The following is a 26,616-nucleotide window of genomic DNA, read 5'->3' on the forward strand; positions in this document are numbered from 1 at the left end:
TGGCAAAGCTTTTTTACCTCATAAATTAGTATTAATTTCAAGTTCTGAATATTTTTATCAATACACACATTTCCAAGGTGACTTCTCTCTTAGCTTCATTTTATTGTTCTACACTTTTTCCCCTTTAGGCTAACCTTACTTACATATACATACACTTTTCCTGTTATATTGTAAGTATGCTTATAATCTTCCTCAAATTCTGTTTGAAATAAAGCAAAGAAATACATTTCCTGGGTTATTGTGAATTTTCAGACTATAGGGTAGGCGATCTGGTGAGGTTTGTTCATAACAGACCTGAACTATCTATTTCCGTTTAAGTTGTTTAGAGTTTCTGTTTCTCTCTCTTGCTTCTCTTTGGTTGGTCTTGACCTGGCAAAATGCATCTAACCTGGTTTCATCATCTCTTCACCAAAAGACTGGTAAAGAAATACAAATTATTACTATTACACAGGGATTTCCTCACCTATTAACAAGATAAGAGTCATTTAATGTACCAAACTCTCAGGCTGATTTTCTTCTGACCTGTTTAGAAACTTTCATAAATTTTTTCCAGTGGTTCTCTTTGTTCAGAGTATGTTTTATTAAAAAGATAGGCCTTTAATGCCCTTAACATTGAAGTAACCTTGGAGTTCTATTCAATTGGTAGTCAAAAGGTCATTAGGTTAGGCCCTTAAAATTCTTATTTAATGAGAATTTTCCCTAAAGTTAAATTGCATGACCTTGAAATACTGGAGCGTATCTTACACACAGACTTAATTCCCTAGATAGAATGTCTTCAGTTCTTGTTATTTTTCACTTGAGGTACTTCTACTTGAGAATGTCTCAGGCACTGTAGCTGTAGCACTCATTCTGCCTATTACTTGTTTTGTTCATTACCATTCTTTCCCCACAGGGAACGGGGTGTACTGTCTCTGTCTTAGGTACTTGGAATCTAATCTGTTGTGCCTCCTCCCCCAGAAGGAAAAGTGAACTCTTACTTTTCATTAGAGCTCTTTCTAGGATCTCACATTGCTGGAAAACAGAGGCCCTTTGTAGAACTGATGACAACTGGGCAGATGTGAGTGGTGGGACTAGGATGCTCAGGGCTGTAAATAAGATGGAAACGAATGGGTCATTTAAAAGGAACTTTAAAACTCAATTCTTTGGCTCCTGGACTTCCATAGAAAAGCTTGAAATCTTATACCTTGATCACCAACTAAAAAAAAATCACCAATAAGAAAGAAAAAGATCTGCTTTCAGTCAGGTTATTTAAAAAAATGTTGAATTCATATGTCAAAGAATTTTTAATATTTAATGTGACAAATACTAACAAATATCTTACTTTTTTATGATTTACAAGTAATACTGTATGTATTTTCAAAAATTTAAACACTTCATTGAAAGTGACTTCTGTTTCCCAGGTTAATGCCCCTCAGAATGAGTGGTCACGGCCCTTGAAGCTGGACCTTCATTTTGCTGCCGTTGTCCATGAGTGCTTTCTTAATGGTGTATTGTTATCCATACCAGTCCCTTGTGGGTTGTAAGGAAACACAGGAGGGACAGCACAACCATTTCAGTGCTGTTAGGAAGCTGTGTCTAGAAGGCTGGAATTGGATGATTGCATGGGAAGGTGGCAAGCTTACTGTTTTCTTCACAATGCCGTGCCTAATTTTGGTGGTGTATATCACATACCCCTTATGCTTTCATTCCTTAAACAATTGGAACCTTTACAACAATATGTCTTGAGTGAATTTAAGATTTAAGATCACCTAATGTCTGTTATTGAGCTGATTATTGACATATAGATACTCATGAAATAATTTGGGTGAAAATAGCAGACAATATATCAGATTTCCCCAGTTGTTAAATATAATTTTATATCCATAGATAATGTCTTAATATATTTATAGATATGCTCACAGTGGTTACATTAAATGGGAAATTTCAAGGAGAAACTTTAGTGTGTGTGTGTGTGTGTGTGTGTGTGTGTGACTCAAAGGTGCTGTAATTGTTTGCAAGGGGGCAATGGTCAGAAGTCTGGCTAATTTTTCACCAAGAAACCTCATCACAGCACCATCACCTGTGACCCTCAGTGCTGTCTATGCCCTGGTATTATCCAGTGTTCCATTGTGCTTGGACTCTACAGGCTGTCCTAGAATAAGAAAATTTTTTTGATTTATTTATTTTTTATTTTTATTTTATTTTATTGATTTTGTACAGAGAGGAAGGGAGAGAGATAGTTAGAAATATCAATGAGAGAGAGTCATCGATCAGCTGCCTATTGCACACCCCCTACTGGGGATGTGCCTGTAACCAAGGTACATGCCCTTGACCGGAATCGAACCCGGGACTCTTCAGTCCCCAAGCCGACGCTCTATCCATTGAGCCAAACCGGTTTCGGCTAGAATAACAAAATTTATAAATGATCATGTGTGTGGGTAGAGTGCACCTTCCCAGAGTATAGGATGCTCTGCCCTATTACAGGCAAGGATGTGCTTTCCGTTTCCGACATTAGCATTCTTTTGAATATTCATTTAGTGAGTGCATCACCAATCAGAAGTTAGAGCAGTAGTTTTGTGTGGTATTTCACGCAGGCCACTGTCCGTACAGGCAAATTATTTCACTATGACTATCGAGTGAACGCATGTGTGTCTGTTGGTGTCAGTTTCAGTCTTTTCCTGGGGCTGTAGCCAACCCTTTTCTGGATGCCAGATTGCCCACCCACCTTCCTATTCACATGGACGGGGATATTAAGAATGAGTTAGATATCAGTGTCAACTTATTTCACCAAACAGTTACCTTACCTTACCCAATACTTAGTGTATGTTTTTTAATAAGACGTTGCTCTTGTCTGCTAGTATCTTACAGTCCAGATTGGGCTTTCTCAGCGTTGGCTCTGCTGACCTTTCAGAAAGGATACCTCTTTGCTGTGGTGACTGTCATGTGCGTGGCAGATGGCAGCATCCTTGAACAGACAGTGCCACATATCCCCTGGGAGGCACATCCCCATCTGAGAACCCACCGGTCTAAAGAGAAGACATAAACATACAGAGAAAATTTTCCTTTTCAGACAGAGACTATCTTGATTGAAAGAAGTAAGCTGGAGACTGAGAGAACAGAAATTCTTAATTGCTTTCAAAACATCTTAGAGATCTTTTTCCCCCCAATTACTCAAATTTCTTATTTGTCAATAAATTAATAGAATTTGATGACATATGTGTATATTTACTACTGTATTGGTTATATAATCTGATTTAGTATTTTAACACCTGTTTTTATAGAAATTAAATAGCCTTGAAAAAGAATCAGGTTTCATAAATATTAAAATTTTTTGAGGTTTGTGTGCACACACACACTTATGCACATAGTAGTTACTAAGTGAGTAGTTATGAAATAAATAAAAGGTAGAAAATGGTTATTTATTATTTGTGCTTCTGGCTTAACATATTATGGTGGGCGCTTTGATCAGACAATACCAAATGGTTTGTGCCTTTTTATGGTTTCCACTGAGAAAGCTGCGGTGTAAATTCATGCAGAGTTCTGAGCTCACTGCTCTAAACCACGGTATTGATTTCCATGCTGGCATCACAGGGTACATGTGATTATAAAGCCTCACAGTATTTCGGAGAGCCTGTGGAGCATCCGTGCAGCACTTGCCCTATTGTCTGTGAGTCCTGATCTTGGAACCTCTCTGCTGAGCTGGAGATTGAAAAGGAGTGACCTGATGGAGGTAGAACAAATTGCTCATCCATGAAGCAGCAGCAAAGGGGCTCTGAGCCTCTCTCCACTGCCCACTAGGTGGTGCTGGTGTACCATTCCATCCCCTTGCCCTTAAATCACCTCTCTAGCAAGTTGCCTGCACCTGCAGAGGTAGAGGTGTGTGTGTGTGTGTGTGTGTGTGTGTGTGTCTGTGTGTGTGTGTGTGTCTGTGTGTGTGTGTGTGTCTGTGTGTGTCTGTGTGTTTGTCTGTGTGTGTGTCTGTGTGCGCGGGCGCGCGTGCGCGCCACGAATGCATGCCATGCTCGCGGATGCATGCCAGGGTGCTCTAACCCAAGGGATGGCAGCAGGGTAGGGAAGGTGCAGCTTGCTGTGCATTCAAAGTGTTGAATTCCAGAGGGCAAGTTTTTAGTTCAGTTTTTCATTTAGTCATCTGAAAAGAGCTGCTTTCTCTGGGGTAAGTTAGTGTTTTCTATAAAAACACTAAGCAACACTAGTAAAAGCCAGTAACTGCTAGAGGCCGACATGAGTTTAAAATGTCTTCTGATATATGAAAGCTACATATTTAAAAGAAATGCTCATTATTATGAGCAATCTTTCTAGATTGTGGAATACTGGTATTTACACAGAAGTATTTGAATATTTTAGTAATACTGTAGTTAGCCTTTTATTTATTCATAAGGTCAATGTGTAGCTTTTGAAATACCCCTCTGTACAATTATTTGTGTAGGAAGATTTTTGTTGAGGGTGTAAGAAAGGATTTGTTGGCTGTAGCATATTATTGCTCTTGTTTAATAAAGACCATTAGGAGAGAAGAGACAGGAAATGGAAAACAAGAGTTCCAGTGCTCTTCAGTGATCCTAAAATGGTGTGTGCTTTAAGAAGAACCTTTATCTCATCTGGCCACCTGGTTTGGTAATATCACAGCTGTGGCCTCTACTCATTAGGTAATTTATTGGACCGCAATGATGAGACTAGGCTTATTTTCAAGTAACTGAATTTTATTTTATTTGCATTGCTGATAATTTGAAATACTTCAATAAAATTTATTATTTAAAAAACAACAAAATTTTAGTGTAAAAATATATTTGGCTGTAATGATCTTTAATTAGTTGTTCTTTCCTTTTTATCTTTAAAGATATTTAGCTTTTATGAAGAATAATTATCTCAGAGATTAAAGTGATTGCTGTCTCACCTGAAAAAATGCTACAGGTTGCTATCCAACAGCATTAGGTTATTAAGCAGAGCCTTTCTTTTATAGGAAAGAAATGGCTAAAAGTTACCTGAATAGGCTATATCCAAAGTCATATTTGAGAGGGAAAACAATTTTCTCTGTCAGCTTAATTAGTGCAGATTCTAGATTACTTAGCATTTTTCTTATTAGCATGAATCCCTTTGCTTATAACTGACTTTTTAACATAGGAAAAGTTATCCATGTGACAAGTCTTGTCTTTCCCCACCCCTTCCCATGTGCTTCAGTACCTTCTCCAAATGTCCAGAGAACATCAGAGCCTGGGCTCCTTTTCAAGATGCTGAGGACACCCCCTGCTCTGCATTTGATGGTGTGCTTAGGGATCGCCAGGAAGGGGTTTATGAGGAGTCACAGAAGCTTGATGTGCCTAGGGACAAAAAGAAAACAATTGCCCCCACATGATGTAGATTTTAGAATTTACCCAATTATTTCCTTCTTTCTTGGTTGCCCATGGTCATAACTGAGTCTCTGGAACAGGAACACAATTGTGCAAAGATGAGAACACACACACAAAAGTAGAGAGAGAGAAAACACACAGGAAGTTAGAATGTATCTTTTTGGTTTTCACAGAAGACAGCAGTATCATCTGCTGAAATGGTCTCGAGTATCATATGGTCTTTTAGAAGCAGGTCACCAAAAAATCTTTAGATTTGATTATAAAATTTAAGGGAGGAACATTAAAAAAAACAAACCAACGAGCCGAAACTGGTTTGGCTCAGTGGATAGAACGTCGGCCTGTGGACTGAAAAGTCCCAGGTTCAGTTCTGGTCAAGGGCATGTACCTTGGTTGTGCGCACATCCCCGTTAGGGGGTGTGCAAGAGGCAGCTGATTGCTGTTCCTCTCTCATTGATGTTTTTTAACTCTCTGTAAAAAAATCAATAAAATATATATTTTTAAAAATCCCTCTCTTCCTCTCTATAAGAAATCAATAAAATATATTAAAACAACAACAACAACCCAAGAGGTATAAAACAGCATAAAGTTTAGGTATTTATTACATACTTACCATGGATATCTATTATATACATTGATTGTTTTATGAATATTAAATTAATCAAAGATCTATGGAATTCATATCAGTAGAAGAGTAAGACAAGTTTGTGTATTCCAATAAATCTTAGAAAATTACAGCAGACCCTAAATGCAACCATTAGTTTTAAGCATCCTTCCTATTCAGAGGGAAAATTCTCAAATAGAAGTGTTGTAGGAACATTTAAATATTAAATTGCATGTATCAAAGCAAATGATGTCTATCTCTTGTTGACAATGCATACAAAACTTGGTGGTGTTCATGGACCACACATCCCCTCAGTGGCATAGCACCATGCCTTTGGTTTCTACGTCTGTAGACATTCCTAGGATTTTTACATTTGAAATCCTATTTCGGCAACCAAATAGAGAGAGAGAGAGAGAGAGAGAGAGAGAATAAATTTTGGAGTAGCTGAAGTTGCCCCCAGGCATTCGATGACCTCCATCCGATTTGTATTTGACAAGTGAACCAGGCACAAGTGTTCTCTGAGTGAGGAACATTATTTTGAAAAGGAATTTACACTGCAATGATGGCTGAGCTACAAGCCTTTTAGTATCTGGCTGAGACCAACTATTCTGCTTAGAAGCCTCTGTACACTTTAAAATTTGTACCTGAAGGCAAATAATAGTGAACTTGAAAGCCAAAGATTATAGTTTTGAAGGGTACATCACTTCTGAAAATAGAGTGGTTTCACTGTGGTGTTCCATCTGAAGAGTTGAATTGAGGTGGGGAATGCATCCAGGCTTCCCATTTCTTAGAAGAAGGAAGGCACTTGTTCTCTTGCTAACTGGCTTATGTTATCAGATGTATTGAGTACTAAAAACGGAATTACTGAGAGAGAGATGGGGTCTGCCTCGTGTGCTGTAAGATCACTCCAATCTAGTTAATGTTACCACACTGTTAGAGAGCAGCTTTGTTCTCTTTGTAGAGGAATCACAGTTATATTTGACAGAGCCTCTGTTAATGCATTTCGGGAAATGTAAAGACATATTGATGATCTTTCATCACTTTAAGAGAAAAAAAAAATGTAGCATTGTACAGGCAATAAAAAAGTCGTTATGTTTTGCATGAACTCATGTACTGATTTATTCACGTTTTCAGTGATTTTTCAAGAAAAAGAGGACTTCTAAGAGAATAATAAACATTGACAATGATGAGCAAGTTTATTGTTTAAATGAGGTTGATGGGAAAAAATGTGTTTTTGATAGTGAACTACTGAAGGAGGAGTGATACTAGAAATGGCATAATTGTGGGGTGGTGTGTAGGGTCCTATTATTTAACAAGTCCAGCATAAGATTTACAGTGTAATTAGGAACAGTCTTCAGGACTTAAATATATACATGTCCCTAACTTTGTAAGATTTTAAATAAGTGTAGTATAAAAAAAAAGGTACATTAGTAGCTGTATAGTTCTTAACTGTCAGAATGATTTGCTACAGGGAATATATCCTATTGCAAGCTGTCAAATTTGTATATTGCTGTAATACCAAACCATAAAATCTTTTGAGTAAAATGGAAAATGTCAGATGGGCATGACTACAAATAATATACTTTCTGAATGCTGTAGATATCTATAGGAGAAAATGTGTAAGCACATGAAATGTTATCTTGTTACTATGGATTTTTCTTTTATCTGCTGGAAGAAGACTGGGAGGCAAGAGGAAATTGATTGGAACCTTTACATTTTTAGTTTTGAACTCGTTTTTTCCCCCCTGAGGACTAATTTTAAAAACATTATTAGACAGATAAGTAGAACTTCAGATAATTTATTATTAGAGTATTGTGAGGGAGTAATCTTATTTTTAGCTTGTATTGCTGAATGGTCCATTTTTTTCTGATCTTGTCTGTGTGAGGAGTGATTACTGATGGATTTTTTAATTGAGTGAGTGAGTTGGGGTCAGGGTTTTAGAGATGGGGTCACCCCTTTCACTCCAGCATTGACTGGTCAGAACCAACAAGCACATGCCAAGCCGAGGCAGCTGCCAGACAGCTCTAAACAGGCACCAGGGTTTTGCTTGATCAACAGTGACTGACAGCAGAGAGGTTATAGTTTTCCAAAGGAACAGTGATTATTGTAAAACAGTAGATTCATTATTATTTTTATAATATTTTTAGATAAGCTAGGCCAGTGGTCGGCAAACTCATTAGTCAACAGAGCCAAATATCAACAGTACAATGATTGAAATTCCTTTTGAGAGCCAAATTTTTTAAACTTAAACTTTTTCTAATGCCACTTCTTCAAAATAGACTTGCCCAGGCCGTGGTATTTTGTGGAAGAGCCACACTCAAGGGGCCAAGAAGCCGCTTGTAGCTCACAAACCGTGGTTTGCCGACCACAGAGTTAGGCTATGTATTCCCTCAGAAGGTTGTTTTAAAGATCAACAAAAAGCTATAGAATGCTTTTTGTATAAAGTGAGAATCTTCCCATACTTTAATTAATTTAGTATGTTATTGTGGTATATTTTAGGCATAGTCCCACAAGGGAGTGACGTCGTTTTCTCACATGAGCGCATATATGCAGGTAATAGCACTGCTCTAGGCATCCACGGCTGGGATTCATTGATTTAAAATCAAAGGCTCTCTGCATTCACCCGATTACCCTCTGGATCTTGCAGTTCTAAGCCCCTGAGGTTGAGTGTGCAGGCTCTGAATGGAGACTGTTTGAGTCCCACATCTTCCATTTAGGCACACCTGGCCTTGCAGATTAACCTCTCTGTGCCTCGTCTGTAAAGTGGGTGATGGGAGGGTGAGTGAACAAGTGAAGGGCCTGGCATGTAGTTTCATTCAAGGTTCCTCACTGCTTTCTGCTAATGATGCAACCCCTGCTGCATAAATCTCTGTAAGCTGCCTTCTAGCCAGAGGACCAGTGCAGATAAGTATTTCTAAGGGGAGAGTAGGCTCTGGTTTCTCCCATGTGTTCATTCATTCATTTGTCCAACAGATATTTACTTAGGCATTGCTTTGTGGTTAGGTGATAGATGTACTGTATTTTAACTTTGATAGATAATGTAGAATAATGGAAGCTATTGAAAGTGAGACACACTATGAAAACATCTATTACAATAAAAAATCCAGAACACCCTCGCCGGTTTGGCTCAGAGCATCAGCCTGCAGACTGAAGGGTCCTGGGTTCAATTCCTGCCAAGGGCACATGCCTGGGTTGCAGGCTCAATCTCCAATAGGGGGCAAGCAGGAGGCAGCTGATTGATGATTCTCTCTCATCATTGATGTTCCTATCTTTCTCTTCTTCTCTGAAATCAAATATATATATATATATATATATATGTATCAAGAAGGACGTAAGTAGACCTGGGATACAAGGCTGGCGGTGTAGGGGTGTGGAAAAGCTTTTTGGAAAAAGCAGTGGCTAATCATGCCCAAGCTGAGACCTGAGGGATGAGAAGAGCTCATGGCGGGGCTAGGAGAGGAGCCCCGTAGCCTGGAGATGGGAGAGAAATGGACCGTCGTCTGGGAAATGGAATCCCAGTGGAGCTGGAACAGGAAGGGAAGAGGGAGAGAGAGGTAAGTGTGGAGAAGATTAAGCCTCTGATCTAGGGTTGATGCATCCAATACAATAACCACTGACCGCTTGTTAGTATTACTCAAGAATTAAACATTAAGTTTTATTTAATTTAAAATAAGCTAAAATTTAAAACTAAAGCAGCATAAACACATGAAACATAGCTATAGTTTTAGTAGTCTACATTTCACATTTCTAACATCCTTGAAAGTTGAAATATACTGTTAGTGTAAATATACTACACATTTTAGAGGCTTAGAATGAAAAAAAATGTAAATTGCTCAATAATAATTTTTTATGTTGGTTATATGTCAAAATGATAATAGTTTGGATTTGTCGAGTTAAATGGAATATATATTTGAAATTAATTTCACCCTTTTTTATTGTGGTAAAATATTCTTTAAACATTTCATTCTGTTCATTTTTAGGTGTATAGTTCAGTGGCACTAAATACATTCACAGCTTCCCCCATGGCTCGTCTGAGCCACCTGCCTCTGATCAGTAGTTCACTTCTATCTATCCCCAGGTTCACACACAAATCACTTCCACATGCTTATTGAAACTGCCCTCTCTCCCTCCAGTCCTGCTCTCTTGAATTTCCAGAAAATCTGTCTCCAGAACCTTCTCATGTTCCTAAACTGTAAATCTGTATATCTCCCTTCCCTCCTCTCTCACCTGTTTTTAATGTGGTAAAAGTTGTACATTGGCTCGCATTGTCTTTCTTCTGTAGAGTGCTGGTATACAGGACTTGTACTTACCCCAAAAACACCGGAGAACCTTTAATGCCTGTGAGGAAGTGGGCTAGGATGAGGAGAGGGTGGCTCAGACCAGAGGTGTGGAGGAAGCCCAGGCTGACACCGGCGGCTGGGGGAGTGGTCATGCTGTCACGGGGAAGCACATTTTGGACACCCTGAACTTGAGGTCTTTGTAGTTCATCTGGGTGGCTCAGGAGAGAGATGTGCCAGAACATTACTCTCATGGGTGTGCAGCTATTTCACAGCTTGGTCCTAGGTTGTTAGGTCTAGAGGCCTGTGATAGTCAGTAATTTAGGGCAGGGAACAATCTCGCTTTGCCTAGATATGAATTTGGTTCTTGAAAATACTGTATCTGCTGCTCCGTGCTCTTTTTTAAGTGTAATAATCAGGTAGAACAATGTTATCTCTGGAAGTTTTCTTTATGCTTTCTCTTAGAGCCAAGAAATGAAATACATTGATAATAAAAACAAAACCTATAGAAATGAAATAGATTACTTTGCAAAAAGTTGAGCAAGAAGGAAAAGTTCAGTATTTTCATGAAAGATAAGTGAGTCAATGAAAACATAGCCTACAGTGGGACAGCATTGCCAAGGTGTATGGCCACAGAGGAAAGGGGATTTGCAGTAAGAATCACACAGGATTGTACAAACCTATGAAAAAGTACTCACTTCAGAATTGCTTTTAAATTTCACTTTTAAAAAATTAGCTTTTCACTAACAGTTTTGGGACTCAAACTGCCTTTAGGATAACATTTTAAGTTGCAGATTCTTTTTCTGTTTGGAATATAAAATTCCATCTGTCTTTAGAAACCAAATATTTTAATTTAAATAAGTAGAAAAAGTAGTCCAATAAATTGGCCACTTTTTATTACAGGAATAGTATATAAGGTTAATTAAAAGTTCAAAAAATTTTTCCTAGCACCATCTGTTACTCTTTATTGTTCTTTATTGATTTAAAAATCCATCAATTTTAAACATTTTCTCTGTACAAAGCAAAAAAATAGTATGAAATCTTTTCAGTAAATAGCAGATATTTTTCAGGAAAAAGAATCATGATATCCTGGCAAATGGTATAATTTTAATAAACTAATGAGCTCTCTGACCGGAGTTGACTGAGCCTCATCTGCTTTTTACAATGATAAATTGACTGTGTCAAAATTTGCAATCTAGTCTGGTGAAATATTTTACTATGAAAGTTTAATTCTCATTTTTTATTTATGAAAGCAGTGGTAGCGTCACGGCAGCTTATAATGTGCTGGCCATTTGGTATGATTTATTTCAATGAATGTCACTTGTTGATGTGTTTAGTCACTGTTGACCCATATTTAACTCTAAAAACTCTAAGTGGTGTGAAATGTAATAACTCAATCACCCACTATAGTTAAACAAACGAATAAAAAACCAAATCATGATCCACAGATCCATTCAGTTCTTTTCCCAGCTTTAATGATGTCATGGGTGTAGATCTGACAGCTGGTGGATTTGGAGCAATGGAAGAATGACAGCTTTCTTTAGTATTGTAGGACTCTCCTCAGAATGACTTCTACCAAAAGCATGTATTTGAAATGTAATATAGTCATCTTTCATGGCATAATTTGAGGATTCCAGCTTGTCATTTTAAAGGTTTAGAGGAAAATTGTGGCATTAAAAGCATTTCTCTCATGCATTTATTAATTTTTTTTATTCAGCAAATGTTTATGGAGCTGATCAAATTGTTCGGTGCTTGGTGACAAGGGTCATTCCTTTCATGTTGTTTAGATGCTGGGAGGATTTAGATGTAGAACTTCTAAGGGTGCATTTGTTCTTTTGGTAATCTAGGCCTTCCCTTTGGCAGAAGGGAAAGCCTAGATTAAAGCTTTCTAAGGCATTTCTTTCTTTAAAAAAAAATGTTTTTATTGATTTCAAAGAGAGGAAGGGAGACAGGGAGAGAGATAGAAGCATCAGTAATGAGAGAGAATCACTGGTTGGCTGCCTCCTGCAAGCCCCCTATGTGGATGGAGCCCTCAACCCAGGCATGTGCTCTGATGGGGAAACAAAGCGTGAGTTCCTGGTTCATAGGTCAACCACTGAGCCACACCGGCCAGGCCTAAGGCATTTCTTTACAGAGATATGCAATAAGCATTTTTGTTTCCTGATGTCAGGATATTTATCTAGTGTAGATAATTTCGAACAAATATATAAAAATATTAGAAGTGTATTTTTTTTCAGATATGATGAAATTGGTTTGGGATCATTTTAGAAATAATAATATCTTTAAAAAACCAAAAGTTTTCAAATGGTCTTATATTGTTAACATAAAGTTTCAAATTATTCATGGCTCACAACAAAAAGAAATACCTTATAAATAAACACTTCAAGTAATGAAATATTATTTATAATATGTAGTTTTCAAATATCACAGTATCTTGAAGTTTTTTATCATAAAGAATTACATAGTTGTGTTGTCACTTCTTTTATAATATACAATAAAAGGCAAAAACTCACTACTGCTGCAGAAATATGCTTTGAAAGTCTCTAGGAAGTAGCCATCTAGAAGTAATTATCTTTTGGTATCATCCTTTTCTTAGGTTTCTCAAAGCTATTTATAAATATAGGCGGGACAAAAATAGGTTTACAGTTGTTTGTGTGGAAAGTAATACAGTAATTAGTAAATAATAATATAAGAAACTCTGTGTTTCACACACTTACAACATTAAGCCTACTTTACACAGCCCTGTGGTTTTCAAAAAAGGTGACCATTGCATAACATTTCAGTTGGCAGGTTGACTTAGAACATAGAGGGAGATCAGTGGCCCAAATGTTTTTAGAAACAACAAGAAAATTACAAAACAAACAAAACTTCTCTTAGGTACCATTTCTTTAACAATCCTTTTTTTATAATTAGAAAATGAAGGAAGCCAGCAAAATGAAAATCACTCCTTTTCCTGGTAGGCCCAGGAGTTAATGTATGTGCATTTTTAGGCTTCTCAATGTGACAGGGGGCAATCACCATTTCATTTCCAAATTCTTTTTATCTTAGTGGTGGTTTAGACTCACCAACTAGTGAGTCTCCTTTTCCTGCCCATGACAGCCTTACTGTGTCTGTGTTCTTTGCCATGCTCTGGTTTGGGGAGCAGACCCCGCGGCTATGGCACACAACACCACCTCAGTGTACAGGCTGCGCAGATAAGGCTCGACAGCCTTTTAACCCCCATCTGCACGCAGGGGATGACAGCCCACCGGCCCCGGGGAAGGCAGACAGCGCGATGTGTTCATTCTTAATCGCATTCTCTCTCTCTCCCAGAGATGTTCCAGGAATATGACAGGCCAGGCTCAGTGCAGGTTATCAGCCTCTGACACGCAGGGCCCAGGGCACCTCCTCCACTGATGAGGCTAAATCCGTACGTTCGAACTGTGACTTGTTTATTTATTGTTAGAATTTTAACATATAGATCATATAAGACTCTTGGTCCTTATTTTTAAATTATATTTTAAAGATTTATTTACTTACTGTTTTAAAAATTATTATTTTTAAAACCAAAGTGTTCAAAATACAAAATGAGAGTCATCTCTACCTCTGTGCCACTCCATCCAGGTGATCATGTTTAACATATGGGTGTAATATTTTTGACTTTTCTGTGGAGAAAACAGCTTGGAAGGATACAGCATTGTACCATACAGTGTTATAATTGTGTTTCAATAGCATACTATATATGTGTGATACTCAGACACATATGTGAATCTGTTTTATAAATACTAGAGGCCCGGTGCATAAAATTTGTGTGTGGGGGTGGGTGTCCCTCAGTCCAGCATGAACCCTTTAATCTGGGATCCCTCTCAGGATCCAGGGCTCCTGGCTCCCAACTGCTCACTTTCCTGCCTGCCTGATTGTCCCTAATCGCTTTTGCCTGCAGCCTGATCACCCCCTAACCACTCTCCTGCCAGCCTGACAAGCCCCTTCTCTCCCATTGGCCGCTTGATTTTCAGGTTTCTCCCTATCTTCCTCTGGAATGTTTATGTTCTCTCAGTTTCTGTCTGAAGCTCTTTTTTTGTTTCCTTTTCATTCTTTATATTCTCAGGAAGGATTTTATAAAATTGTAATCACAATAGTAGTACCTTCTAACATTGTTGTGAGTATCAAGTAAGGTAAGGCATGAACTCTTTCACCCAGATCTGGCTGTAGTAAGTTCTAAAAAAATGTTTCTTCTTATTGTTGTTAGTATGATTATATTATGTTAATAATCTTGTTATTATAACAAAATCATATTAAAATAACTGTAGATAATCTTCAATTTATAAATAAATATTAGGCTTGTTTTAAAATTTACTTTTATCACCTGTAATACATTTTCTCATACATAAAATATTACAAATAATTAAGTACCAATAAATTCACAAATGTTTATTTAACTTAAAAAACCTATTGTATTTTTCTGTCCTCACAGGGTTTTTTTTTTTTTGTGTGTGTTTTTTGAAGTTGTGAAGGTGGTATAGAGATTCTTGTGTCCCCCTTTGATTATACCTTATATAAATATAGTCTAATATCAAAAGCAAGAATGGACATTGGTACACTATGTGTGCTAGTTCTATGTAATTTTATTGCAAGGAAATTTAATTATACAGAAATGATTAAAAGGAAGGTAAAGCAAAAATAGTAGTAATGTATATGGTTTATAGCACATGTGCCAAACACAAGGCCCGCGGGCCAAATCCGTCCCGCCAGGCCTTGCAATGTGGCCCGCACCGCGCTGTCATCACTGCACTCCGCTGCGTTTCCATCACAATGACAGTTTCTGACTGTTCAGTAAACCATTCGGCCCGCGATTTAGGCTGGATTTTAGATTTTGGCCCCTTCTCTGATTGAGTTCGACACCCCTAGTTTATAGCATTGAACTCTTGGCACAAAATATAAAACAACCCTATAAAACTTGTGCAAAAATTAGATCTTATATTTTACCAGTTTGGGTGAATCTTAAATGGGCCATGCTAAGTGATGGCCCCATATTATCTAATTCCATGCATATTACAATCTGGAAAAAACACACACACAAAAAAACCTTTGAGGACAGAAACCAGATTAGTGCCCGGGACTGTGCCTGGGTAGAGCGGTTGACTACAGAGGAACAGGGGGAATTTTTTGTGCCAGTGAACTGGTGTACATCTTGATTGAGGGGAAGGTTGCATGACTGCAAAATTTGTAAAAGTATAAACATTAATGATTGAATTTTACTACATGTCAATTACATTATCTGTTAAAAATTAAATGTAAAATAAGATTGTTAATGCCCTAGACTGACTGTGGATTTGGCTACTGAAACTAATGATAACTCTGTGGCATAGGAAGAAGGAAATGTGAAGAGAAGTAGGAGAAGGAATGAAGGGAGAGAATGTAGATGGCCGTATAAGAGGAAATGTTTTGGGAAATAGAGTTTTTGACCACCCACATCCCACCCCACACTCACTGTGTACACTCCTAGACAGCATTGGACTTGAGGATGGAATCATCCCCTCCGAAGGCTTTTCACAGATCTCCCTCCATTCCGAAAGTTCTGATCTGAGGTAGCTATTTCTATAGCTAAAATCCTACAGCCAAACTCATTCCTAAGAAAGGGATTAATTTTAGTTTCTATTGCTGCATCATCATAATTATTATCTCATTGAGGATTAAATGTGATATTTGTTACATTAGCACAGTGATGGTACCGAATAATGAAGTGATGCTGTCAACTCTTACTTATTAGATGAGAAATCAGAGGCTTAAAGTGGTTATGTTATATAGATAGTAACTGAACAGCTGTGTCAAATCTGGATCCTGCCGAAACCGGTTTGGCTCAATGGAGAGAGCTTCGGCTTGGGGACTCAAGGGTCCTGGGTTCGATTCCGGTTAAGGGCATGTACCTTGGTTGCGGGCATATCCCCAGTAGGGGGTGTGCAAGAGGCAGCTGATCGATGACTCTCTCATCGATGTTTCTAACTCTGTATCTCTCTCCCTTCCTCTCTGTACAAAATCAATAAAATATATTAAAAAAAAAAAATCTGGATCCTGACCACAAACCTATGCTTTTTGTCAGTAGGTTACATTCACTTGTTGACTTAGGTAGCTTCCTGATCTCCTCAAAGGCTGATAACGAACACGAATGTACAGAAGTTAATTGTTTCCAATATTTGCCACGAAAACAATTACTTTAGTTCAAATATGCTGCCTGTTTTTTTGTTTTGTTTTTCATTTTGGAGGACTTTAAACAAATGCAGTACTTAAAATGATGTCTGCACTATGTCCTTGGGAGAAGTAGTCTGCAAGAGAATGGGGAAAGTGTTCTTAAATTAAGTTTTAAAATATTCTCACACAGCATCATTAGCCTTGCAGGGCCTGTCAAACTCTAGTTCAGTCTTGCTTGGTGTCGGGTCTGTTGGAAAGCTTTGACGAAGAACTGGTATGTCAGAGACAGTGAAAGCCTCAGAGAGGTGTATTGAGACATAAATCTATCACCTAAATAAACTCCGCCAGTGGCAGGTGTCTGAGAACTCTAACTCACGGTGATGTGGGCACAGGGGTTTTGTTAACCAGAAACAGCATTTTACCACTGACAGCTGTTAAAAAGACAGATCTAGACAGGAACTTGTTGTCGGAAGCACTGCAGATCCAACCTTGCCTTCAGATGAACAGACTGTAGTGCCGCTCACTTTAGAGGGAGAGGAAGATGTCATTATCAGATTGGTTTCTTAACCTCTGAATCTTTTACGTATATAAGCACCTGTTTAGTCGGGTTGGCCTTACTTATCAGAAAGGATAAGCAAGCTAGCAGAGAAGAGAGAGAGAGAGAATTCTTGTGGACATTTAAAAAATATATATATATTTTATTGATTTTGTACAGAGAGGAAGGGAGAGAGATACAGAGTTAGAAACATCGATGAGAGAGTCATCGATCAGCTGCCTCTTGCACACCCTCTACTGGGGATATGCCTGCAACCAAGGTACATGCCCTTGACCGGAATCGAACCCGGGACCTTTCAGTCCCCAAGCCTACGCTCTTTCCATTGAGCCAAACCGGTTTTGGCATTCTCGTGGACATTTTTTGCAGTCATTTTGAAAGATTTTGATTTGGGAGAGAGTTGAAATATTGGTTCAGTGATTTGTCTTGCTGTTATTCTTGAAACAAGTCAACCCACACTTGTCCCAGTCCTGGAGCTCACATGCACCGTGTGTGCCCTGCACTGGGCGCTGTCCACAGTGCCGTCACGTCCCTCACCACGCGGTCCCCAGCAGTTCTCGAGGTGCTGCAGTTTCAGTTCCCTCCTTGCCAGGCCCCTTTGTAAGCACCCTCCTGTAAAGAAACAGCAGTAAAAACACCAGTACCCCCCCCCCCCCCCCCCCCCCCCCCCCCCCGTATTCTTGCTCTCATGAGGTTTTATGCCGGGCATTATTTCAACCCATTTTTACTGGAAACCCTGCTGATTTTAAGGCAATTAAGATAAATGAAATTCATTTAAGGTATACATATGGGAAGTGGCTGGCCTGGGATTAAATTGACCTGTATCACAGCTAAAACAATTGCTGTTTGCACAAAAACTCATTAACGTCTGGCATTTGGACTGTTGTAACTTTTCATACATTGTGCATTTCAGACCTGGAATTCAGACACAGAACAACAACAATAATGAACTGTGAAAACCTCAGTTCAGTAAGAATTGGAAAACTGCATTGGCGCTTCCTCTCCCGACACCTTTTACCCTCCAGCCCCCCACCCCCCACCCCGATCTTGTTTCTCATCCTACATGGGAATAGTCAGCAGCATCCCTAGGATGGAGCACAATAGCCTGGGCTCCTGCCGAGTCAGTCCATGGGCTTTTCCTAGGATATGTCACCCGTGCTTTCCCCCTGGAACCTTACTTAGGACACTGTGCTCAGATATTTGAAATGTTGTTTGTTGACCTAATGTGTGGACAAAGCTACTTCTTTAGACTGGTGAACTCTCCCTTTCCTGGAATCTCTTTCCTTTTGTAACTGGGTCTAACAGATATCCTACTGTAGCCTCGAAAATAGTGCCTGAAATAAAATTCTTTCCGTCGAGTTCATGTTTTTGGTACATCTCAGGGTCAGCTCTGTAACAGGGACACATTTACGTAGGGGCCTTAGAAGCAGAGCTGGTAATCCTGCAGCACATCACAGGCCCCGAGGCTTGTTCGGTGGGGAATCCTCTTTGCATCTCTCAATCTGAATCCTGCCTTCCTGCGGCATGTCAAAGCAACCCGACGTATTTTGAGTTTTGGAGAAACTATCACTCATTCATCAAAATTCTGTCTGGATGATAATTTCAGCTTTTGAAAACAGACGTGGAAACAGAGCTGACAGATGTTAGAATGGACCTGTTGACGAAACTCCCGTTGCTACGCATGCCGTGGGAAGACAGGTCGTTAGCATTCAGAATGGAGCATCTACAGTCTGGCGAATTAAAGATGCTGTTTGCATGTCTCTTGGATGAGTCTTTGTAGTTTGATTGCATTGCTCTGGAGGTAATTAAAAGTTGTCCCCACCTCCACCCGACCTGTGCTAAAAAAACAAACAAATATGAAGTAGGTAGCTTCTTCTGTTTTAGTGGTTAATAAGATGTACTGATGTTTTTGTGTTGAATATTCTTTTTCATTTTGGCTGCTCTTTACCAAAGAGCATTGTCTAGGTAATCTTACAACAACTCTTTGAAGTTGATATCATTATTTCCATTTTACATTTGATAAAACTGACTCTAAGAAGAATTCAGTGATTTTTGCTCATCTAGCCTGTAAGAGGGACCTCCTCCCTCTAGCTCAGTTTTCACCTCTGTAAAATGCACCTTACTCTTACCCACTGTGCTGCCTGTACTGTTTGTATTTTTTAAAATTATTTTTAATTTTTCAATTACAATTGACATATTGTACAATATAATATATTAGTTTTAAGTGTTCACTGTAGTGATTAGACATTTTATAACTTTATAAGTGATCATCCCAATAAGTCTTGTACAAATCTGATCCCATACATACTTAGTTAAATACCAGAGACCTGTTGCATGAAATTCATGCAAGAGTAGGCCTTCCTTCCTCCAGCCGGCAGCAGGCACCCGGGATCCGGGCTTCCCCCAGCTTGGCCCCAGCTTCCTCAGGAAGAATATCAGGAATGACATCTGGAAAAAGTCCATTCTAATTAGAATATTACTCTTTTATTATTATAGATTATTGACTATATTCCCTGTGCTGCACTTTACACCCCATGACATGACTATTCTGTGACAACCAACTTGTACTTCTTTTTTTTCTTTTCTTTTTAAAAAATATATTTTTATTGATTTTTTACAGAGAGGAAGAGAGAGGGATAGAGAGTTAGAAACATCGATGAGAGAGAATCATCGATCAGCTGCCTCTTGCACACCCCCTATTGGGGATGTGCCCGCAACCAAGGTATATGCCCTTGATCGGAATTGAACCTGGGACCTTTCAGTCCACAGGCGTCAAACTGGTTTTGGCTAACTTGTACTTCTTAAAGCCTTCATTCTTTTCACTTATCTTCCCAACCCTACTCCTGTCTGGCAACTGTCAAAATGTTCCCTGTATTTATGATTCCGTTTCTGTTCTGTTTGTTTGTTTATTTTGATATTTAGATTCAATTGTTGATAAATATATATTTATTGCCACTTTATTGTTCATATTTTTTATATTTCTTCTTCTTCTTAAAGAAGATCCTCTCTCCTTTCATGTAATACTGGTTTGGTGACGATGAATTCCTTTAGCTTTTTCTTGTCTGACCTTCAATTTTAAATGATAGCTTTGCTGAGTAGAATAATATTGGTTTAGGTTCTTACTTTTCATTACTTTGAATATTTCTTGCCATTATCTTGGAGTTGTCCCTCAGCCCTGCCTGCACTCTCTCGCAATCCAGGACTATGGCTCCTAATCACTTGCCTGCCTGCCTGATTGCCCCTAACCACTCTGCCTGCTTGCCTGCTCTCCTGCCCTGCCCCCCCCCCCCCCACCGACCTTCTAGCCCCCAACTGCACGCCCCCTACTTGTCCCCAACTGCACCCCCACCCCCACCCCTACCTCCTCCGCTGGCTTGATTGCCCCAACTGCCTCTTTTCCTCCCCTCTGGCCTGATCACTCCCAACTGCCCTCCCCACCTGGCCTGATCGCCCCTAACTGCTTCTGCCTCAGCCCCGCCACCATGGCATTGTCTGGAAGGACACCCGGAAGGTCTCCCAGTCTAATTAGTATATTACCTTTTATTACTATACATAGATACCCTTGATTATCTCTTAGAATTAACATTCAGAAATGAAATGCTTTTCATATTAATATTTATTTTATTCATATTAATATGTTTAAAAATAATTTAAACTTTTTTTTGGAAAAATAAATCTGTTTTGGCAGATTTGTTCGGTAATGAGGACTGCCTTTGTCTATTAGGTTGTCTATATGGCAGACATTTGACATAAATTTGGCTTAATTTGCAGTCTCAAAGTTTAACCACAAAATATATAAAGCATACCTATAATTATATCCTGGAATTCTATGCTGGAAAATAATATTGTTTACTTTTTTTACTCCTAAATTGAAAAATTTATAAGGGCCAACTTTAACATATTTAAGGAGAGATGTCATTTTGCAAAACTCTTTTGGGAACTATTAAGCAAGAATATTTGAGGAATATTAGTATATAAAAGAGGGCTCTTAGTAAGTAGTTTGAATGAGTCTTGGTTGACCTGATTAATAACCAGGCAGTTAGCTATTCACTTGTGTAAATGAGTTAATGTTTGGGGCAAACCTTAAACAAACAAAGCAGACTAATGCTACAGAACAACTTCTGCTGTTGTAAGTCTTCCAAATTACTCTCTTAAAATATATGTAGATCTCATCAGGCAGGTGAATGGAAAGGTTGAATAAGTGATCTTCCTGAGAGAAAAGTGTATGCATAGGGGGACTCCACTTAGTGCTGCCAGTAAACCTGAAATTTTATTGTTCATTCTCCTTTCCTGAATCTCTTTTATGTGCCCAGGAGACACAGATATGGGATGGAACTCGGGATCTGGGCCAAGTGTTTGTGGGAAAGATATTGAAGAATAACTAGGTGACTAAAGTGTTCAAAGAAGGACTTAGTTTAACAGAATGCAATTTCCTAAATTTATGATTTGGCAAGGCTGGTGCCCATAGGGTTTTAAATAACTTAAGGGAACATTCCTAACTATCCCCCATACAGCATAGCAAACTCACTGCAGCAAGGAACAGTGGGAAACCTGAGCATCTGTCCTCCGTGTGGCCGTGTGAAAGATTGGAGGACACCAGCAGAGCTCACAGTTGGTACCCCCTCTCCTCCCATAGACTAAGCGTCTCCAGGAGTGTGTCCCTGGCACTCACCCACTTTGACGATGCTGGCAATCATAAATGCCAGAATCACACCTGGCATTTCTGTTGAAAAAACTTTGAACTCCTAACAGGCCCAGAGCTTGTAGGGGTGATGGGGAAATCTGGGAAATAGAACAACTGCCTTGCATGAATAAGTAGTAAGACAGACCTCTTCATGTTGATGGAAGGAATCCTTTAGGTTTCCAGAGTCTACAAAACAAGTTGTCTGAAGCCTTGAAGGTGAGTTGAGAGGGGCAGTAGTAGAAGACAGGTGAGGTGCGGTAAGGAACAGCACATGCTACTGCAGAAACTCAAGGGGCAGGATGCACTTCCTGACTCTCTTGCACAACAGGATCCTAGAGAGCTAATTGTTTCTACAGGGACTTTTCAGGAAGAAGTTGGGATGGGTGTTTTTGAACATCAGGTGCTATCCACTCTGTTTATGTCCTGTGAATGGCATGGTAGTGACTCTGAGAATGGAGTCATCAAAGAAATACTCCAGAGGCCTCCTTCCCTGGAGATTCTGTTATTTCTCCAGGGCTTAGACTGACCTCTTCATCTCTGCATCACTAGAGGCTCATGTTGAGCCCCCGTCCTTACTCAGGAAAGGTTTAAATGATGAATGCATGGACCACTTACAAGTTTCCCTCCAACCTCACCCACTGGGAGGCTCAGAGGAAATCAGACTGATGTTCCATTAGGAATACTATATGCTCATCCAAGTTTCATTTCAAAATCCTTAGCAGATGAGATTCAGGACAAGTTGGAAGGAAAACCAAGTCAGGTGGTGTCACTGAGACTGTGATCAGGATAAGACACTCAGGGCAAAGGTCTCCCATTTAGAGTGCTCCACAAACCCTCACTGGATCTTCAGTGCCTTGCAATTCGTCCCCTCTGAGGGTGATGATGGGAGGGACAGTGCTTCTCCTGTAGCCACGGGCAGAAGCAGAGCCCTGAGGCTTCCTGCCTGTGAGCCTCCGGGTGCCTCCGAGGGCTGCAGGCAGTCCCTTTCCCTCGAGCCTGCTTTGCTCCTGCAGCCAGCATTGTCTGCTGACTTGACACTTCATCTGGATCTCATGCTGCTTTCGAATTGCTTCCTTGAGGGCAGGAAGATCTACAGGGAATAAAAAATGAAAAGAGCGATTTTTGTCAAGCATTTGCAGTAGCACAACAGAGAGCTGACAATAGGAACTTATGTGTATTGTTCAGCAGATGAATGATCAAGTTGTATGCAATCAAAGGAGACAGTCAGATTTAGTAGAAATGATATTATATAGCACCAAATATTAAATACTTGTTCTTTTATTTAATATTTATGATCCTAGACATTGTTCGGATTCAGTCCCAAGCAAAGATGAGACCTACAGTTCTATATTGTCTATTTCACAGTATTTAGTTATTTACCAATACGTAGAGTTCACCAACTTGCACGCATTCAATATTTCAGGAACATTTCCTCCCATCCTGAGACAGGGTTCTGTGCACGTGTTTGTGTGTGTGCGCTTCAGGGGTCCTCAAACTTTTTAAAGTGGGGGCCAGATCACGGTCCCTCAGAGAGCTGGAGGGCCGGACTATATGAACTACTAATTCCTACTGTAACACCTCGGCTGCGCTCACTGCCCAAAAAACCTGGCGGGCCGGATCAGACTTCTGCCCGCGGGCCATAGTTTGAAGACGCCTGGATGTGATAGTGTGTGTGGATGTATGCATTGGTGTATGACAGGGGAGAGGGTTGATGATACTGACTTTGGCCATGTCCTAACTTTAGCTCAAGATCATCAAAAAGTCTAGGTTAGCATTTCTATGCAAAGGGCAGACTGCTAAAAAGCGATCTTGTCCCCGTTTTGCTGCTGGGTATGAAACTTTAGGCAAGGAATTTAGTCTCTAGTCGTCTAAATTATTGCTACCTGTAAAACGAGACATAGGAATCATGAATTATTACGAGTAAAGTGCCTGAGGCAAGTGGAAGTTACATTCTTTATGAGACAAGGTGGTATAATTTTAACAGTAAAGTTGTTGGATAGATTATGTTCCTTGCATATCACCTCATCTCTCAAAGAAAAAGTTGGAGAGGCCTTTTCACTGTACGTCTCTGAGAATGTGGGTCCAAGTCCTCAATGATGTTTTTGGTTGGAAGAAGATGGAATGAGTAAAAGCGTTGTGTAAAGACAGGACTAAAAGCTATGGAGAATTATAGGAAAGATTCAACTGGTAGTTGATGGGTATACAGGGCAAGGAAGTACTCAAAATGATCACCTTTACATTGCTGTCATCAAGTGCTTAGAGAACAAGGTTCTGTGTGACCAAGTATTTGCTGCCACAGAGAACATTTTAGTGAAAATAAGGCGTTTAATGGAGTCAGTTGGTTGCTTCTAAAGCACTGGGGAACTTGGGGAAAGAAAATAATGAGCCGGGGCTTTTAAATTAACGCGAGCGGAAATGGCCTGTGCAGCTACTAAAAGAAAGCTTCAGGAGCCACTGCGTGGTGCCGCCACCTCTGTTTTCCCATCTGTGAGAATGGCCTGGTTCAGACTGGGCTACTCTCCAGCCTGGGCCAGACCAGAGAACACCTAGGACAAGGTCACAGCCAGTATTCAAAACGAGCAAGAAACAAACATTTTATGGTGGTAGCCATTGAAGGTTTGAAGATTGTTAGAACTGAGGCATGAACGATGATTAACATACATCTGCTATCGTATGCTTTGGAAGATGTCATATAGTGTCCTGTGACAGGGCCCACCCTGCTCATGGACGTATTCTTTAGTAATTATCCCACGCATGGTGCCCTCTTGCACACTTCCATGGCCATTCATAAACCACTGCCATAATGATGCCTAGTGCCACTTTATGTGTATTTTAAACACTTTCATATATTAGCTGTGTGGTCTTGGGGAAGTTCCTGAACTGCTCTGTGCCTCAGTTTCTTCATCTGTAAAATGGGAATATTACTATTGCCTTGTCTCAGGGAGTTTAGAGGACTAGATGTACAGTATGTGAAATACCCTCAAAACAGTAGCTGACATGTAAATATTATTAAATTTATCAGTAAATATTTAATGAGTTTACATCCTGTTTCAGGTCCCAAGCAGTTACTTATCAGGGCTTATCAGGATGAACTCTTAAGAACATACTGGTTCCAGTGCTCTTGGAGTTCTAGGTCTAGGAAGGACGAGATGTTAGAAAATGACTAATTATGAAGAGGTGTAGTTCCATGAGAATGGCCAGCAGGGAGACTAACCTAATTTGGACAGTCACGAATGGATGACCTTGAAGGCATGGCATTAAAGAACTGAAAGATGAGTAGGTGTAGCCAAGATAAAAGTAGAGTTTGGAGGGGTGATGGGGGATAAGTGATCCAGGTAGAGGGAGTGGTGTATCCAAGGACCCTGAGGCAGGAAGAAGCTGGGCACATCAGAGAACTGGAAGAAGCCTGTGGGGGCAGGAGTAGCAGAGGGGCCAGGGCCCAACAGAGGAGGAAGAAGCCCGGAGCAGTGTGGCTTATGGGGGGCTTCTCGGCCATGGTTGTGTGACCATGGGCAGACACCTTCAAGCCTCAGTTTCTCATTTCTAACATGAATGATCCTTTCCATTCCAAATTTCCTGTTCTAGGATTTTTCTTGCCCTTTCTGTCCCCTGTTTCAGAGCCAGTGAGATTGCGCTGAAAGTGATTTCTTATATAAACTCCAACTTGTTTAGAGAGAAGTAAGGGGAACAGCCAGAAGGAGGGTTAAAATGGGCTCTTTCTGGTCTGGTGCTTAACCCGACTTTTGCCCTGTGATGGCTGGCCCTTGGCAGCTCCAGGTCCTCAGATGGCATTTAGTTTTGCTTGAGGATGGCACCCTGGTGATATCTCCGCCAGATGCAGAAAGGCAGGAGTTAGGGCTGTGGTCCCGCACCCCTTCTCTGCTCACAGGAGTGTGGGTTTTTAAAGCTTTTTCTGTGGTGGTGTTTTCATCTCAGACCGCATGGTGAGATAATTTCAGCATTTATGGAAAGCGGTGCTCCCCACCAGGCTTAGACGTTAGCCCCTCCTGGAGTGAATGGAGCATGCAGAAGAAGAGCTGAGGGTTTTCCCTCTCTCTCTTGTTATTTTTCATTTAAAAAAGCTATTCATCTCCAGCACATTTGAATCCCAGAGCAAGCAGGAAAGTTTTAAAAAATTGGTAGATATTTCTGTAGTTTAAAACTCCACTGGCCTTACTTTTGTGAATTCTGAGTTGGGCCACACAGGATTCCAGCTGTGTGTCCTCTTAGGCACTTTGATTGCTGAAACACGGTGTCAGAATAATCTTCACCCTGTTGAGTAAATATGCCTTCTGTCACGTGGGGGAATAATTATCCCCATTTTGTGCCGTGTTTCTTCACGGGATCTTCATAGGGAAGCGAGGCTGCTGGGCGGGGGATACTCGGGAGAGTCCACTTTGGAGCTGATCTAAGAGATGCCCACCCACCTTCTCAGATCCATTCCTTCCCCATCTTCCCCGCCACACTGCCCTGGGGAAGAAGTTTCTGCGCTGGGCACTGCCCTGGCCAGCCCTTTCTCCTGTCAGAGCTGCTGTCAGACAGAGTGCTCTTCCCCTCGGGCCTGTAGTCCACAAGGGTCCTCGTCTTCCACCCGCTCACAGTCCCATCCGACTCTCATTCATCTCTGCCCTTTCAGTGGCACCGGCACTGTGTTGGCACTCTGGCACACTGAACCAGAATGGTGCAAAATGTGGGTCTTAGCAAAGTTGGAAATAGGAATGAATGTAATGAACCAGTAACAGGTGTTTATTTGCAACACAGGTGGTTCCTTTTCTTTACTTTTGACAAAATTAAAGGAGTCTCCAAAAGAGGTAAGCTGATTGTGATGGATGGTGGTTGCTGTGTGTTTTAGGCGTATAACTCGGGTAGAGTTAGAAAATGAGAGACATTGCTGCAACAAAATTCCAATCCTATCCACTTATTAATGTGAATGCTTTACATATATATATAATTAAAATGACACTGAAACCTGTCTATTTTAGCAGTGT

The 26,616-nt window shown here is 40.1% G+C and overlaps 1 protein-coding gene across 9 annotated transcripts in view; it reads left to right on the top strand.

Moving 5' to 3' along the window:
- KDM4C (lysine demethylase 4C) overlaps positions 1-26,616 on the top strand; it is a 279,727-nt gene that overhangs the window by 185,017 nt on the left and 68,094 nt on the right. The window contains exon 18 of one of the 9 annotated variants that reach the window (XM_036434033.2): positions 17,858-18,218. The exons of the other annotated variants lie outside the window; for them this stretch is intronic. Coding sequence (XP_036289926.1) covers positions 17,858-17,890 — 33 coding nt within the window. The 3' untranslated portion in view covers positions 17,891-18,218. Of the gene's footprint in view, positions 1-17,857; positions 18,219-26,616 lie in introns of those variants that run through there. 9 annotated transcript variants of the gene reach the window in all.

Source organism: Pipistrellus kuhlii, unplaced genomic scaffold (genome assembly GCF_014108245.1).
Source record: "Pipistrellus kuhlii isolate mPipKuh1 unplaced genomic scaffold, mPipKuh1.p scaffold_m20_p_12, whole genome shotgun sequence".
Lineage (NCBI taxonomy): Eukaryota > Metazoa > Chordata > Mammalia > Chiroptera > Vespertilionidae > Pipistrellus > Pipistrellus kuhlii.